This window comes from Chelonia mydas, chromosome 5 (genome assembly GCF_015237465.2).
Source record: "Chelonia mydas isolate rCheMyd1 chromosome 5, rCheMyd1.pri.v2, whole genome shotgun sequence".
Taxonomy (NCBI): Eukaryota; Metazoa; Chordata; order Testudines; family Cheloniidae; genus Chelonia; species Chelonia mydas.
The window spans coordinates 1,975,131-1,989,483 of NC_051245.2; the positions used below are offsets into that span (position 1 = coordinate 1,975,131).

The window sequence follows — 14,353 nt, forward strand, 5'->3', positions numbered from 1 at the left end:
CCTAAGAGACTAACATTTATTTGAGCATAAGCTTTCGTGAGCTACAGCTCATTTCATCGGATGCATTCAGTGGAAAATACAGTGGGAGTGGATGGGTCATTACACAAAGTAAAACTATTTCTCCTTGTTTATTCCCATCCCCCACTGTTTCTCAGATGTTCTTGTCAACTGCTGGAAATGGCCCACCTTGATCATCACTACAAAAGGTTTCCCCCCCCCGCTTGTAATAGCTCACCTTAAGTGATCACTCTTGTTACAGTGTGTATGGTAACACCCATTGTTTCATGTTCTCTATGTTTATAAATCTCCCCACTGTATTTTCCACTGAATGCATCCAATCTGGTGAGCTGTAGCTCACGAAAGCTTATGCTCAAATAAATTGATTAGTCTCTAAGGTGCCACAAGTCCTCCTTTTCTTTTTGCGAATACAGACTAACACGGCTGCTACTCTGAAACCTGAATTATACAAGTTACTCCAAAGTTATGTCAGTGACATCAGTGAACATATATGACTGCCATCACCATAGAATCTGTGCCTACAACATTTACACCACAACATCATTGTGTATTATGCTTTTACCACTACAAATAATTTCAGAAACGCTATTTTTCCCCAAACACCTAACATTTGGGAGAGGTTTTTGGAAGCTATATTGATAATATTTGTATCCCTCTAAGTCAAGTTGTCCTAGCAGCATGAGATCCACTGCACAGGCTCAAAGGGAGAAAAATAAAGTGGTATAAAACTCTAAAAATGATCTAAGAGAGCTTTTCAATCAAGTATAATGTTGTAGTTTGAATGAGGGAATCTCTGGGATCTTCCAAGGTGGGAAACCAGGGCAGTACACCACACTGGAAGGAGGATTTTCCAGATCTTTTGTGCTCCAGCTTGTGACCCATTGAGGCTACAAGATATTGGGTATTACGCCCAGGGGTTTAGGGCTGAATGCTGCCTTATCCCACAGCTGATATCCTTGGGTAATGTTTTAGGGAGAGTACAAGGAATGCAGGCAGGAATAGGATTTCACACTTGGGAAGAGAAGGAACAACTATTTGAAACCTGTTCAGAGCTTTGTAATATTAGAAGTACTCCATGTGTGGATGGATTAGGTGAACAGAATGCAGCTGAAGTAGTCAAAGGTGCATGCTATTTTAAATTCATTGAATCTTTCTCACCACCTACAACTCCTAACTTCCATGATTTGTCTACCTGCAACTCCTAATTTATTAGTATAATTACAGGAAAACTGCCTGGGTGCTTTCATTCGGCCATAATACCTTGGGTAACACACAAAAATAAACATTTACTAGAGCATTGATGTGACCTCACCATAACATTTTCTTTTTCTTTACAGGGAAATAGCTCCTCTTATTGCTTTTTAGACAGCAGTGAGGGCAATGTTTACATTTTAGTGCCAACCATTGTTTGAAGTATGGATGCTGTATGCACCTCTTGTAAACACCAAGTAATTGTCCTTCTTGAAGGAGAGGACAAAAACTTTGCACAAGATGAGGTATTTCCAGAGCACATAATTATCTCCATTTTCAGAGTCGTCCTCTCACTAACTGATATTCACCAGCCAGGACTAGTCACTGTCAGAGTAGCCACTAAATAAACTAGAACAAGGCAGTCTAGGCTAGCGGAACAGAGGATCTGGCAGGGTTTTAATCTATGCAGCAAAGTACTAAATGCATTCCAAGAGGAAAACCCTGGGGAGGTCAGCTATTTCAGGTACTCGGCACAAGTTAAATGAAGTATTTCTGGTGAACAGTGGCAAGTGGATGAAGTGAACAAACAGCATGTAGCAAAGAGTTTCACTCCCAGGAAAACTTTCTAATATATTGAGTAAACTATATTCCAGTTGCTCACCATGTCATTTGCATTCTTTTTCTCCCCAGGTTTGAGAGTCACAGGGTTTGAGCCAGAGTTCCCAGCACATCTCCTCCTCCTTGTATAATCCCACACTGCAGGGAGACCACTGAAGAATCATAGAATATCAGGGTTGGAAGGGACCTCAGGAGGTCATCTAGTCCAACCCCCTGCTCAAAGCAGGACCAATCCCCAACTAAATCATCCCAGCCAGGGCTTTGTCAAGCCTGACCTTAAAAATATCTAAGGAAGGAGATTCCACCACCTCCCTAGGTAACGCATTCCAGTGTTTCACCACCCTCCTAGTGAAAAAGTTTTTCCTAATATCCAACCTAAACCTCCCCCACTGCAACTTGAGACCATTACTCCTTGTTCTGTCATCCGCTACCACTGAGAACAGTCTAGATCCATCCTCTTTGGAACCCCCTTTCAGGTACTTGAAAGCAGCTATCAAATCCCCCCTCATTCTTCTCTTCTGCAGACTAAACAATCCCAGTTCCCTCAGCCTCTCCTCATAAGTCATGTGTTCCAGTCCCCTAATCATTTTTGTTGCCCTCCTCTGGACTCTTTCCAATTTTTCCACATCCTTCTTGTAGTGTGGGGCCCAAAACTGGACACAGTACTCCAGATGAGGCCTCACCAATGCCGAATAGAGGGGAACGATCCCGTCCCTCGATCTGCTGGCAATGCCCCTACTTATACATCCCAAAATGCCATTGGCCTTCTTGGCAACAAGGGCACACTGCTGACTCATATCCAGCTTCTCGTCCACTGTAACCCATAGGTCCTTTTCTGCAGAACTGCTGACGAGCCATTCGGTCCCTAGTCTGTAGCGGTGCATTGGGTTCTTCCGTCCTAAGTGCAGGACTCTGCACTTGTCCTTGTTGAACCTCATCAGATTTCTTTTGGCCCAATCCTCCAATTTGTCTAGGTCCCTTTGTATCCTATCCCTACCCTCCAGCGTATCTACCTCTCCTCCCAGTTTAGTGTCAGTTTCTCAGCCATTTTCGTGTCACTGCAGGAGGCGGCTTTCAATGGAGGATGCTGCAAAGGGACAAGCTGGGCTGGGAGGGAGAAGCTCGCAGCAGACGGAGCTCAGGAAGGTCATGAGTTTTTGTATAAATGTAGTTTTGTTCTGGATGATTGCCGTGTGATATCACAGGTGAGATCTGCATTCCTGTTCCAGCTAGAGTCTCAGCACCCTGAGCACCGACTGTCTGGACAGAGGTGGAGTGTTAGTGTACCACAGACGGAGTGCAGAACATATGTACCCTAAACACTCCAGTACGTTACACACACTGCACTGCACCTTACACCAAACAGTTTGACATGCGCTTGTTATTTCATTTATGTGATCTTGTATGCTCATGAAGTGCTGAGTCATTATGCAGCATTAGGAATGAGTGTGAAAATGCAGAGGTTTGCACACCCCCAGTGCTGGCCACAGGACTCTCCTGTGAACCTGTGGTGCAAGCTGAAACCCCCCCCTATGATTTCTCAACTCACCGGGAAAGTGCTGGGATAGGAATTGTTGAGATTCTGTGCTGAAAGATGCACCTTTCCTAGAGGGTGATCTTACCCAGGCTAAGTGAAATAGTTTATATTGTCATTAAATACAGTTTACCACCAGCCATTTGAGATACTATGTAATTTCCCATTGTAAGTATAAGGAAATACTGTGGCTATCTGATAGCACTGTTGGGTAACTTGACAAATGCTGATTTCTTAGTGGTGACCCCTTGTACATGTGAGTGATGCCTTCATAAAACCATTTACATACGTTTAATCATGGGAGCAATTGTTCTGAAAAATTGGCCCTTTGTGGCCATTACTGATGTAATATCAAAGCTGGGTGCACCCCGTGCAACACAGAAGTCTGGGTTGCTGGGACATTTCGTTTGAGGAGAACTGTGCTCCACTGTGAAGAAAACCTCTTTGCTGTCATCCTTGCATTAACCAGTGAAACATTTAGCAGGTTTTTTTTTTTTGTTTTTTTTTAAAAACAAGCATTTGTCACTTCTTAGAATTATGCCACTGAGCACGAGAGAGACTTGGAAACAACGGTGCAGAGTCAAAAAGCTGAACTGCATTTCAGTGAAACACCACCCCTGAACTCTCCCCTTGGCGTGCAGATGACAGCGCAGGGTCTAGCACGTCACAGCTAAAGAAAATGCCCTGAGGCTCTGAAAAAGATTTTTTCCTAACATGATCAGTGTCCTTTTCTTCATCATCCCGAGTCTTGAAAAGCAATGAAAAGAGAGAGAGAGAGAGAGGAAAAAAGATGTACATTATAGCTGAGCATCCTCTCTTCACAAACAGCAACTGAAACAAAATTCTTTCACGTCTCTGAAACTTGCTACCCTCTGAACAAGAGAGTCACAGGAACAGCGCAATAAATCTACCTTGGCAAACACTTTCTTAGTGACCCAAAGAATGAGACAGGTGAATTACACAGCACGTGCGTTTTTTAGACTATATCAAATGTACGTCATTTACTCCCGACCAAGTTACTGACCTTCCTTTACACACTGCACAAAATGACTTGTGCCCATAACGGGGAGAGTTTGTCGACATTCCTAAAAAAACAGACTTGAAAACATCTTGTTGTGCCCACGTTAATGCATGTTCTTCTTACTGTCTCATTACTACTTCCCTTGTCCTCCCCCCCCGCTCCGGTCTGTTGTTTGAAAGCCCTGCTGCTGTGTTCAATTAGACAAAGATTCTCAGGGCAAGGGCTGTCCTTTCACGCTGAGAGCGCGGCACCTACAGCAATGGGGCCCTAACCTTTACCGGAGGCTCTAGGTAACCCAGTAGTTATGGGCGTGAGTAGCCAATTTTAGTGCTCTTACCTCCTTAGCACCCATGGCCTCAAACATCTTCTCAAGCTGCACTCTCAGCTGCTGGATGTTGTTCATCAGGATGCAGGGCTGAAGGAGGCAATGGCAAAGTCTTGTTACTGACTAGGGTGACAACACTATTTGTCCTTTCACTGGCATAGCCAGGGCTAGCATCCCCCCAGCATGTAAATGAAGAGGAAGGGCAGGGGCAGATTTCAGTGCTAACAAAGCTTAGGAGGAAAGTCCCTCTTTCCAACCAGGAAAGGGGGCAGCTGCTTGCAGACATGCCAATCAGTGGTTAAGGGGTTGCTCCAGTAGACAATTGGCTGATCAAGTAGACAACTGGCAGCTGCCCTCCTGCAAGAGTCCATCTGACATCACCCCAGGCTCTCAGCTCTGACCTGTGCAGATCTGAACTGCATACAGATCATAGGAGGTGCAGCTCAACGAAGTGGCCGCTCCCAGAAATTCATGCATCAGTGAGGGGGAAAAATGTATCTGCTCAAGCTCCCCCGTTTGCAATTAAGGGACTCTATGTAGCAGATCCCAAACATCTCTAGCGTGGGACTCAGCTAGGGCTGAAGGGAGAAGGTATGCACTGATCCGTCTCAGTCTGCCTCATTCAGAATCTCTCCTCTGAGCACAGTACCCATGGACATTTGAATTGACAATAGCATCCAGTAGCAGTTTGGAGGATTTGTAGCATAGAGGCAGATATCTGACCTAGAAAACTGCCAGGCCATGGTGAAGTGGCATTAATCCGAAGGGGACGATATGCATCTTCTGTTTTAAGTGCCCTGACGTATGAGCAAATCCGCCCGGCTACAAGGAAACAGCTCCCCACTGGATCAAATAGTCAAACACCCATGAATGATGATCCTCTGCACCAATAACACTCCTCATGAGAGCGCCAGACTTCCAGTTGAATGGAAGCTTTTCTATATAGGGGATTATATTTTGCCAAACCCTACTTCTACCAATCAAGGGATTTTCTAAGGGTGCTTTCCAGTTGTCCATATATGGGGAAACTCCTGCCTGATCTATAAGTAAGGAAGGTCACCGACGTGGGTCTTGAAGAAAAGGAGCATCTAGCAGACTGACTGAGTTCTAGGTCACAGAAGTGGAATGGCTTGTCTTGTTTGGACCATCCCTCTTGAACAGAACTGGGGGATGGCGGTGTCCCAGTCCCATCTGTTGTCATTCATGGATATGTCTACACGCTGGGGCACACAATGGGCATTTCCTTCCAGGTTTAAGCTAAGGTTTCCACCACACCAGCATGGATCAGATGTGGACTATTTTGGCTTCACAGTCTCTTTGGGGTAATTCACTGTTGTTTGTGCGTGCCATTAGCGAAAGAAAACTTAGGGAATGCAGTGTTAAGTTTCCCCGAACATGGACGGATGCCAATTCTATACGCATCCCTGGCAGGCTACCGGGTTGGGTACAGCACAGAGCACTGTTCAGAAACTACAGGAGATTTGAACCATTTGTGAACACAACAGGTGGAAGCCATTTGCATGCTGTGGCCTTTACTTCAAGAAAATGGTGGGAAATTATTTCTTTTGAAGAAAATAATTATGGGTAGAAACAATGAAACCTGTATAAACAATTAGCACTTGCAGCAGAAAGGGGAGAAAGTCTTGGTAAACACATGAAAATTGAGTGAACAACATTATTTTTGTTCTTTCACTCTCTTGGGGCAGCCACAGCTGCATTACCTATTGAACTGCACAGGAAAAAAATACACCAACTAATGGCCTCGAGTGACACCTGGAATGCTGGAGCACTTATCGATCACCCCGTTTACAGCTACTGTGATCGGAGTGTGACTTCTCTGGTGCCATGTCCTGACAGAGTCTGAATTACATGAGCACAAAGGGAGAAAGCCCATTTGCTAAGAGAAGGCTGGAGCATTCCTCTGGCTTCATTAAAGAAGAGCGTCAAGAACAGCATGTGACAGACATCCAGATTTCAGACACAGAGTTTTATTTACCACCACCATTAATGATCTAGAAATGGGGTTGAACAACAAGTTAGTTTGAAGTAGGGGATACTAAACTGGGAAGTGTTTGTGAAAGCCAAATGGGATACAGACATAGTATAAAGATCTACAAAGAGTGTCCCACACCCATTTCTTTTCATGGCTGTAAAACAAGATTTAGACAATAGGGTGGATGCCTCACTCCAAAGGGCCCTGGAAAAAGGTGATAGCAGCAGCCATAAAGCAGTTCCCCAGGTTCAGAATGAAAAGATGAGGAGAAGAGTCCAAGCCCCAGCATGTCAGGCAGAGTCTACCTTGGCCATCGCCTTGTCACGTGGCCAAGCACCCTGTGCAAGCATGGAGCCCGACAGGAATCTCTGCTCTCAACAATTCCATGTGCGGCTGCAGCCTGAGGAGGGAGGGGAATCACAGCAGAGTCTACAAGGTGCATGCGACTGGAACATTTATTTCCCACTCCTTAATGGAGAGTAAACCCTCTGACATAGGTGTGGTGGGACTGACACACAGCAAGTGCCCAATTAGGAATCATTAAAAAAGGGATAGAGAATAAGATGGAGAATATCTTATTCCCCTTATATAAATCCATGCTACGCCCACATCTTGAATACTGCGTACAGATGTGGTCCCCTCATCTCAAAAAAGATATGTTTCAGAGTAACAGCCGTATTAGTCTGTATTCGCAAAAAGAAAAGGAGTACTTGTGGCACCTTAGAGACTAACCAATTTATTTGAGCATAAGCTTTCATGAGCTACAGCTCACTTCATCGGATGCATACTGCAGTTTCCACAGTATGCATCCGATGAAGTGAGCTGTAGCTCACGAAAGCTTATGCTCAAATAAATTGGTTAGCCTCTAAGGTGCCACAAGTACTCCTTTTCTTTTTTCTAAAAAAGATATGCTGGATTTAGAAAAGGTTCAGAAAAGGGCAACTAAAATGATTAGGGGTTTGGAACAGGTCCCATCTGAGGAGAGATTAAAGAGGCTTGGACTTTTCAGACTGGAAAAGAGGAGACTAAGGGGGGATATGAGAGAGGTCTATAAAATCATGAGTGGTGTGGAGAAAGTGAATAAGGAAAAGTTATTTACTTGTTCCCATAATATAAGAACTAGGGGCCACCAAATGAAATTCATGGGTAGCAGATTTAAAACAAATAAAAGGAAGTTCTTCTTCACTCAGCGCACAGTCAACCTGTGGAACTCCTTGCCTGAGGAGGTTGTGAAGGCTAGGACTATAACAGGGTTTAAAAGAGAACTGGATAAATTCATGGAGGTTAAGTCCATCAATGGCTATTAGCCAGGATGGGTAAGGAATGGTGTCCCTAGCCTCTGTTTGTCAGAGGGTGGAGATGGATGGCAGGCGAGAGGATCATTACCTGTTAGGTTCACTCCCTCTGGGGCACCTGGCATTGGCCACTGTCGGTAGACAGGATACTGGGCTGAATGGACCTTTGGTCTGACCCAGTATGGCCTTTCTTATGTTCTTAACTTTGATTTGCTCACCTATAAAATGAAATTAACTCCATAAAACTCCTGGGGCTTGATGACATGAGCAACAATGACGAGGTTTATGGCTTCCCAGCTGCAGTATGAGGACTCTTTAACCTGCTATTTTAAAGCTATTGCAGAGCGGCTCAATGATGCCTGGGTTTCTAAAGGTGGGGAGGGGGGAAATCAAATGTTACTCACTAGTTTCTCCTTGGAGCAGTAGGACTGGAAGCACTTGGAGAGAATGTCAGCATACTGCATCAGCACTTTCCCAATTGTCTGCAAAGTCAACAGTGAATGTTACGCTCTGCTCTTCGACTGAGAAATGCAGGATGTTTGCAGAAGAACACGAAAATAAAATCAAACCAATAACTTAGAGTAGACAGGATTCTTCAAAACTCTTAGCTTCTGTTCTTCAGGGTTCATTAATTTCATTTTTGGGTGGCTTTTTTTTTTAAGCAATTTGAGCGTTTTATGCAGATGTCTGATAATCAGACTTTTTAAGGACTTTCTCTTTGTGTATACTGTAATGAATAATCTCTTTGTAATGCTCCTCACTGCACTTTAATGTAGTACTGTTTCAAACAGTACTATGTTAAAGGACACTAGGGACCCTTTAGTACACAGTAGCAGGGTCTACATGGACCAATTAATGTGCAAAACATTAGTGTGCTTTGGAAATCACCCCCTTGTGGTGTGTGTTATCGCTCCACATAGACAGGCCCTTAGATACATGTAAGCATTTCTGGTGTTTACTGGAGAAATGCCAATGTTTTCTAAATTTTTATTTTTTGTACAGGGGATGTTTTATCAGCTTTTATCGTTTAAAACCAAAAATAAGAAGCCCTAAAAGTACTTTAAAGTTCTCCATACAATTGAAGGCAGATGAAGAGCTAAATGCTAGTGCTGTTACCTTAGCAAACCTCCTCATATAGTGAGCAACAATCATAGGGTCTGGACACTCCAGCTTCTTAATGATCTCAAAGCTCTGATTGAGCTGTGTGAAGACATCCACCACCGAGCAGGAGAATAGAGCATGCTCAGATGTTTGCTGGAACTAAACAAAAAACACACACAGTAATTTCTGAGTGTCTTGTACTGATTTGAGAGAGGCAGCTGGTATTTCCCAGGTATCTGTCCTTTGTCTGCTGCGTGGGCACTGGGCAGCTGCAAAGCAGAATATGTTCACCCCAGAATTAATGAAGGAGTTTTCAAAGGGTCCCAAAGAAGTTTGGAACCTAATTTTCAAGGACCTATGAGACCTATCTCCCTTTGGCAATTGCAGTCTAAACCAGGAAGGGACATGACTCAGCACCTGGGATTGGCAATTACACTGCTGAGACCTTTCATGAAATGCATCGTTTGCCTGTTCATTTAATGAGCAACATGGAAACGAAAACGCACAAAATTTTTTTTTTAAATGGAGAAATATAAATGAGGGCTCGCATCCACATTCAAACAGGCTATGTACAGCACAGCAGCGCCTTCCGGGAGTGCTCGGTGAGGTTAAAGAACAGATGGATTAATGTCACTTTCACTGTCACGATTAGACAAGTCCCTAGATTCATGTGTTTCAATGACTTCTCTCACAGGCATGGGGATGTGGGAGAATACCAAGCCTCTTGCTGACACAGATTAGCAGCAGCACCACTTGTAAACCAATTGCTCTGCAGCCCCTATTAGGTTAAAACGGTTCCTGAGGACCTGGGGACAAAGTCTCAAGATAAAGGAGATTCCCATTTCTTCAGTGAGCTAAAATGGCTGCATCCGCATTCAGGCTTCTGAATTTGCTGTGGTAACATTTGGTTCCTGGGCACAGTAATCCAGCTACGTACCCCATCTTTCTTATCTCTCTCCAGGGCTCCATGCAGGAATTCCAGGGAAACATCTTCATTCTCATCCAGCCACTGCATCACAAACTGCTCAAACCATCTGCCACAGGGAGAGGAAGGAGAGCAAGTTACAGTGTGAAACGCGGGGCCTAGTCACAACTACTAATCTTGTGGCATTCCCACCTCTCAGCACTCGATGAGTCTTTCAGTGATTCAAATGCCTTCAAAACAGCAAAAATCCTGGCTTTCCTCTCCCCAGCTTTATTGGTTACATTTATTGCCAGACAGCAGTTGACCCTCTAGCGAGCCAGTCTGAAAGCTGATCATCATCTGCCCGGGTGCCCAGCTGGCTTTCCCCAGGGAGGATCTGAAGGACAGCAGCACCCTCACACACAGGTGTACTTACACATGTGCCCACACTGCTTCCGTGGCAGGAGCAGTAGGCCACAATCTCGCCTGACCCCCTGAGCACTGGATTGTCAGATTGGGCCCCTCATAACCACGGGCTTCAGTACAGTTGCTACCATTTCACCCACTTCGTTCATTCTCTCTCTGCACTGTTCCACCTCTGCTCATGCTCTCTCCCCCTTCAGTAGCTTGGTTCTGGTTTTGCTTTCAATGTTTTTACTCCTTTTTCTCTTTTCCTGTTTGCATTACTAGCCCTCTCTCCCCCTCCCCGAGAACCGTGTGCTCACTGGGCTCGTGAGAATTTTACCAGTGGCTCTGAGGAATTTAACCACACATGCTCCCAGGGACGAGCTAAGGGATACAGGTTTGGGAAGAGAAGCTTGCTGTGTGAGCTTGCAGCTCTCGCTGTTAGATCTGCATTGGGGCATTTGCATAAGGAAAGAGAGAAGGAAGTGGCTTCCCTGGGCCTCCTGCCATTTTGTCTCCAGGTGCAGGAACATATTTTGGGAATTGGGGGAGGCAGATCCCAGATGAGGCAGTTTTCTCCACTCTGGTGCTGCTCTCTGCTGCCCCATACCCTCCGTAGGGTAGCCTGGCATCCTCTCTCCCAAAGGCACAACTGCTCTCCAAGTTGGATCCAGTCTTTTAGACTCTTTGGCATGCTAATTCGTTAACAGTCTGGGAGAACGCTTGAGTAACCAGAGCTTAACGTCCGATTGGTGGCACTATACTATCCCCACAGGAGACACCAGCCCATGCAGAATCAGCAGTGCCATGGTGACTTATCTCTTGTGAGAGTGCAAGTGAATTTAGTGCATATGAAAGGGTCCAGAGTGACCCACCCTAGAGTGGAGCTCCATGAATCCCAAGAACAGGTGGAACACGGGCAAAGGAGAACAAGCTTCCCCCATGCTTTCCCATCTCCTATCCTGGAGAGGGGAGAGAGTAGCATAGCAGGATGGAAAGGGCTCCGGAAACTGGGCCTGTTAAAAATGGGTGCCCTTTTGTGCCAAGGAGGTAGCTTTACAATTAAAGTGGGGACATTTATCCACTTGGAACTGGACTAGACTCTTAACTCACCGCACCAGACAGCTACCAGGACTGATGTGCTGGATCTGAACCAGCAAACAGGAAGAGAAAGGATCTGTATCCCATCAGCAATCCCTTGAGCTAGCCAGACCCCATTCTCTTGCTGTTTGAAAGCATCAGGACAATAGATAGGGGAGGTTTTCGGTGGTGTTTAAGAAGCAGCATAGCATTTAAGGTTTCATCTGAATTAAATGTCTCTCTAGAGTTCATTGCACAGCTCTTCTCTATGTAAGTATTTAAGTACTGCAGCTGCAGCAAATCTCACTTTCATATATTACCAAACAGCATTCACAAACAAGGGAAAAAAGGGCCCGTGTGTGAATTCAATCCATAAGAAGTGTATTACATGAGCTTCACAGTAGAGTACGACCTTCTCTGAACAGGCCATGGAGCTCATTCAAATGGTGCTAATTATGGGCTGCTTGAATTAGCAAAGAATGTGAAATAACGTGAGAGACACGAGAGCGAGACAGACAGAGAGCGAGCGCACAAACGCAGAGCAGCCTTAAATACTGGGTAGCCTTAAATACTCCTAACATCTTTGCATATACAGCACATCCATGTTAATATTGGAAATTGTAACTGACACAGTGTTAAATGCCAGCAGCAGCCTGCCTACACCAGCACTACCCAACAAAGCTGTCAGCCACGCTGACCTATGTTAGCAATGATGGGAAAATTTCCCTCACAGAGACAAGGTCTTTCCATGTTCCAGTTAAATTGCTTTTGACCTGGCAGTTCTGAGGCTTTGAAAGTCATGGATTGTGCATGGGCTGCAGGACTCTCTTGATTTGAGCGTTTTGTTTGGTTTTTAAATAACGATAGTGCTTTTTAAGCCATGACTCATTCTTTTTACAAGAGAGCTCAGGTACTAAGGAAACAGAGGTAGTTTATAAGAGGGTAGCTAGCAAGTTTCCCATCCCCTGCAGAGCTCCTGAGTGGCAAGCTGCACACTGTATTGTATTGCTTACTGCCCCAGAAAGTTACAGCTCAATGAATGACACAGGCTGCTTGCTACTTACTAATTGCTGCTTATGGCACAGAAGGAGGCAGAACTGCCTACTGGTTATCCCTTACCAGCCATTGCGTATTGCGCCTTTGACATTCACTGCACACTCACAGAAGGAGATAAGGGCACTTCAGAAAGTGTGCCACATGCAGTGATGAGAACACAAAGCCACTAGCCATAGATGGGATGCATAATACTTCCAGCATAATGGTTTACAAATTCACGGTCATCTAGGTGTTTTGCTGTCTAGCCAGACTGCCTGGCAAAAAGGGAGGGTAATTTTGGGGAGGGGGGTTCTTTTAAGACCCCCCTCCACCAGAAACTCCAGAGAGAGAACTATGCTAAGAGAACATTAAGGATAACATAAGAATGGCCATACTGGGTCAGACCAAAGGTCCATCCAGCCTAGTATCCTGTCTACCAACAGTGACCAATGCCAGGTGCCCCAGAGGGAGTGAAACTAACACGTAATGATCTAGTGATCTCTCTCCTGCCATCCATTTCCACCCTCTGACAAACAGAGGCTAGGGACACCATTCCTTACCCATCCTGGCTAATAGCCATTAACGGGCTTAACCTCCATGAATTTATCCAGTTCTCTTTTAAACCCTGTTATAGTCCTAGCCTTCACAACCTCCTCAGGCAAGGCGTTCCACAGGTTGACTGTGCGCTGAGTGAAAAAGAACTTCCTTTTATTTGTTTTAAACCCGCTGCCCATGAATTTCATTTGGTGGCCCCTAGTTCTTATATTATGGGAACAAGAAAATAACTTTTCCTTATTCACTTTCTCCATACCACTCATGATTTTAGAGACCTCTATCATATCCCCCCTTAGTCTCCTCTTTTCCAGTCTGAAAAGTCCTAGTCTCTTTAATCTCTCCTCACATGGAACCTGTTCCAAACCCCTAATCATTTTAGTTGCCCTTTTCTGAACCTTTTCTAATGCCAGTATATCTTTTTTGAGATGAGGAGATCGCATCTGTACACAGTATTCAAGATGTGGATGTACCATGGATTTATATAAGGACAATAAGATATTCTCCATCTTATTCTCTATCCCTTTTTTAATGATTCCTACCATCCCGTTTGCTTTTTTGACTGCCGCTGTGCACTGCATGGACGTCTTCAGGGAACTATCCACGATGACTTCAAGATCTTTCTCCTGATTAGTTGTAGCTAAATTAGCCCCCCATCATATTGTATGTATAGTTGGGGTTATTTTTTCCAATGTGCATTACTTTACATTCATCAACAAAATTATTTTAAAATTAATTAATTTCATAGACACATTTTTACATATTGTTTGGTAGAGAGCAATTGCCTTCCTCTTCCTGCCTGTTTTAGTAAGTGATCTAAAAGAAATTGCCACACCTTTTTAACTTATTCGCACTATCTAACACTCTAGCCTGTGCTATACAGGAGGTCAGGCCAGATGATCATAATGGTCCCCTCTGGCCTTAGAATCTATGAACTCACACAGCAAGTGACGCAGCACTCCTGTGGAAATGATGGTCTGGTAACATGCCAATGCAGATTGACCTAATGAATATGCAGGCGGCATCACACCCTGACTTTGGAGGGCTTGACTATGTAGTCTTTACAGCCCTTTTGAGAGTTCTGGTTTGGAATAAACTCTTCAGTGTAGTGCGCTCTCCTACGCCATGAATGGGAGCTGTGTCTTCTGGCTGAATGGAAATTTCCTATTGTTGTGTGTTACAGATATAATGTAAGGCAAAGGGCTTCAGTTTCAGCCTGGCCTGAACCTGGTCTCTGCTTCTATGGCCAGAATTTTGCAGACAAAATTAAGGCTTACATGC

The 14,353-nt window shown here is 44.6% G+C and overlaps 1 protein-coding gene across 10 annotated transcripts in view; it reads right to left on the bottom strand.

Moving 5' to 3' along the window:
* Positions 1 to 14,353, bottom strand: part of UNC13B (unc-13 homolog B) — a 397,323-nt gene that overhangs the window by 53,152 nt on the left and 329,818 nt on the right. For all 10 annotated transcript variants that reach the window (XM_043546786.1, XM_043546787.1, XM_043546788.1 and 7 more), the window contains 4 exons: positions 10,034 to 10,130; positions 9,112 to 9,255; positions 8,400 to 8,477; positions 4,720 to 4,797 (listed from right to left, as the gene is read on the bottom strand). In XM_043546786.1, the coding sequence (XP_043402721.1) occupies positions 4,720 to 4,797; positions 8,400 to 8,477; positions 9,112 to 9,255; positions 10,034 to 10,130 (397 nt within the window). The remainder of the gene's footprint in view (positions 1 to 4,719; positions 4,798 to 8,399; positions 8,478 to 9,111; positions 9,256 to 10,033; positions 10,131 to 14,353) is intronic.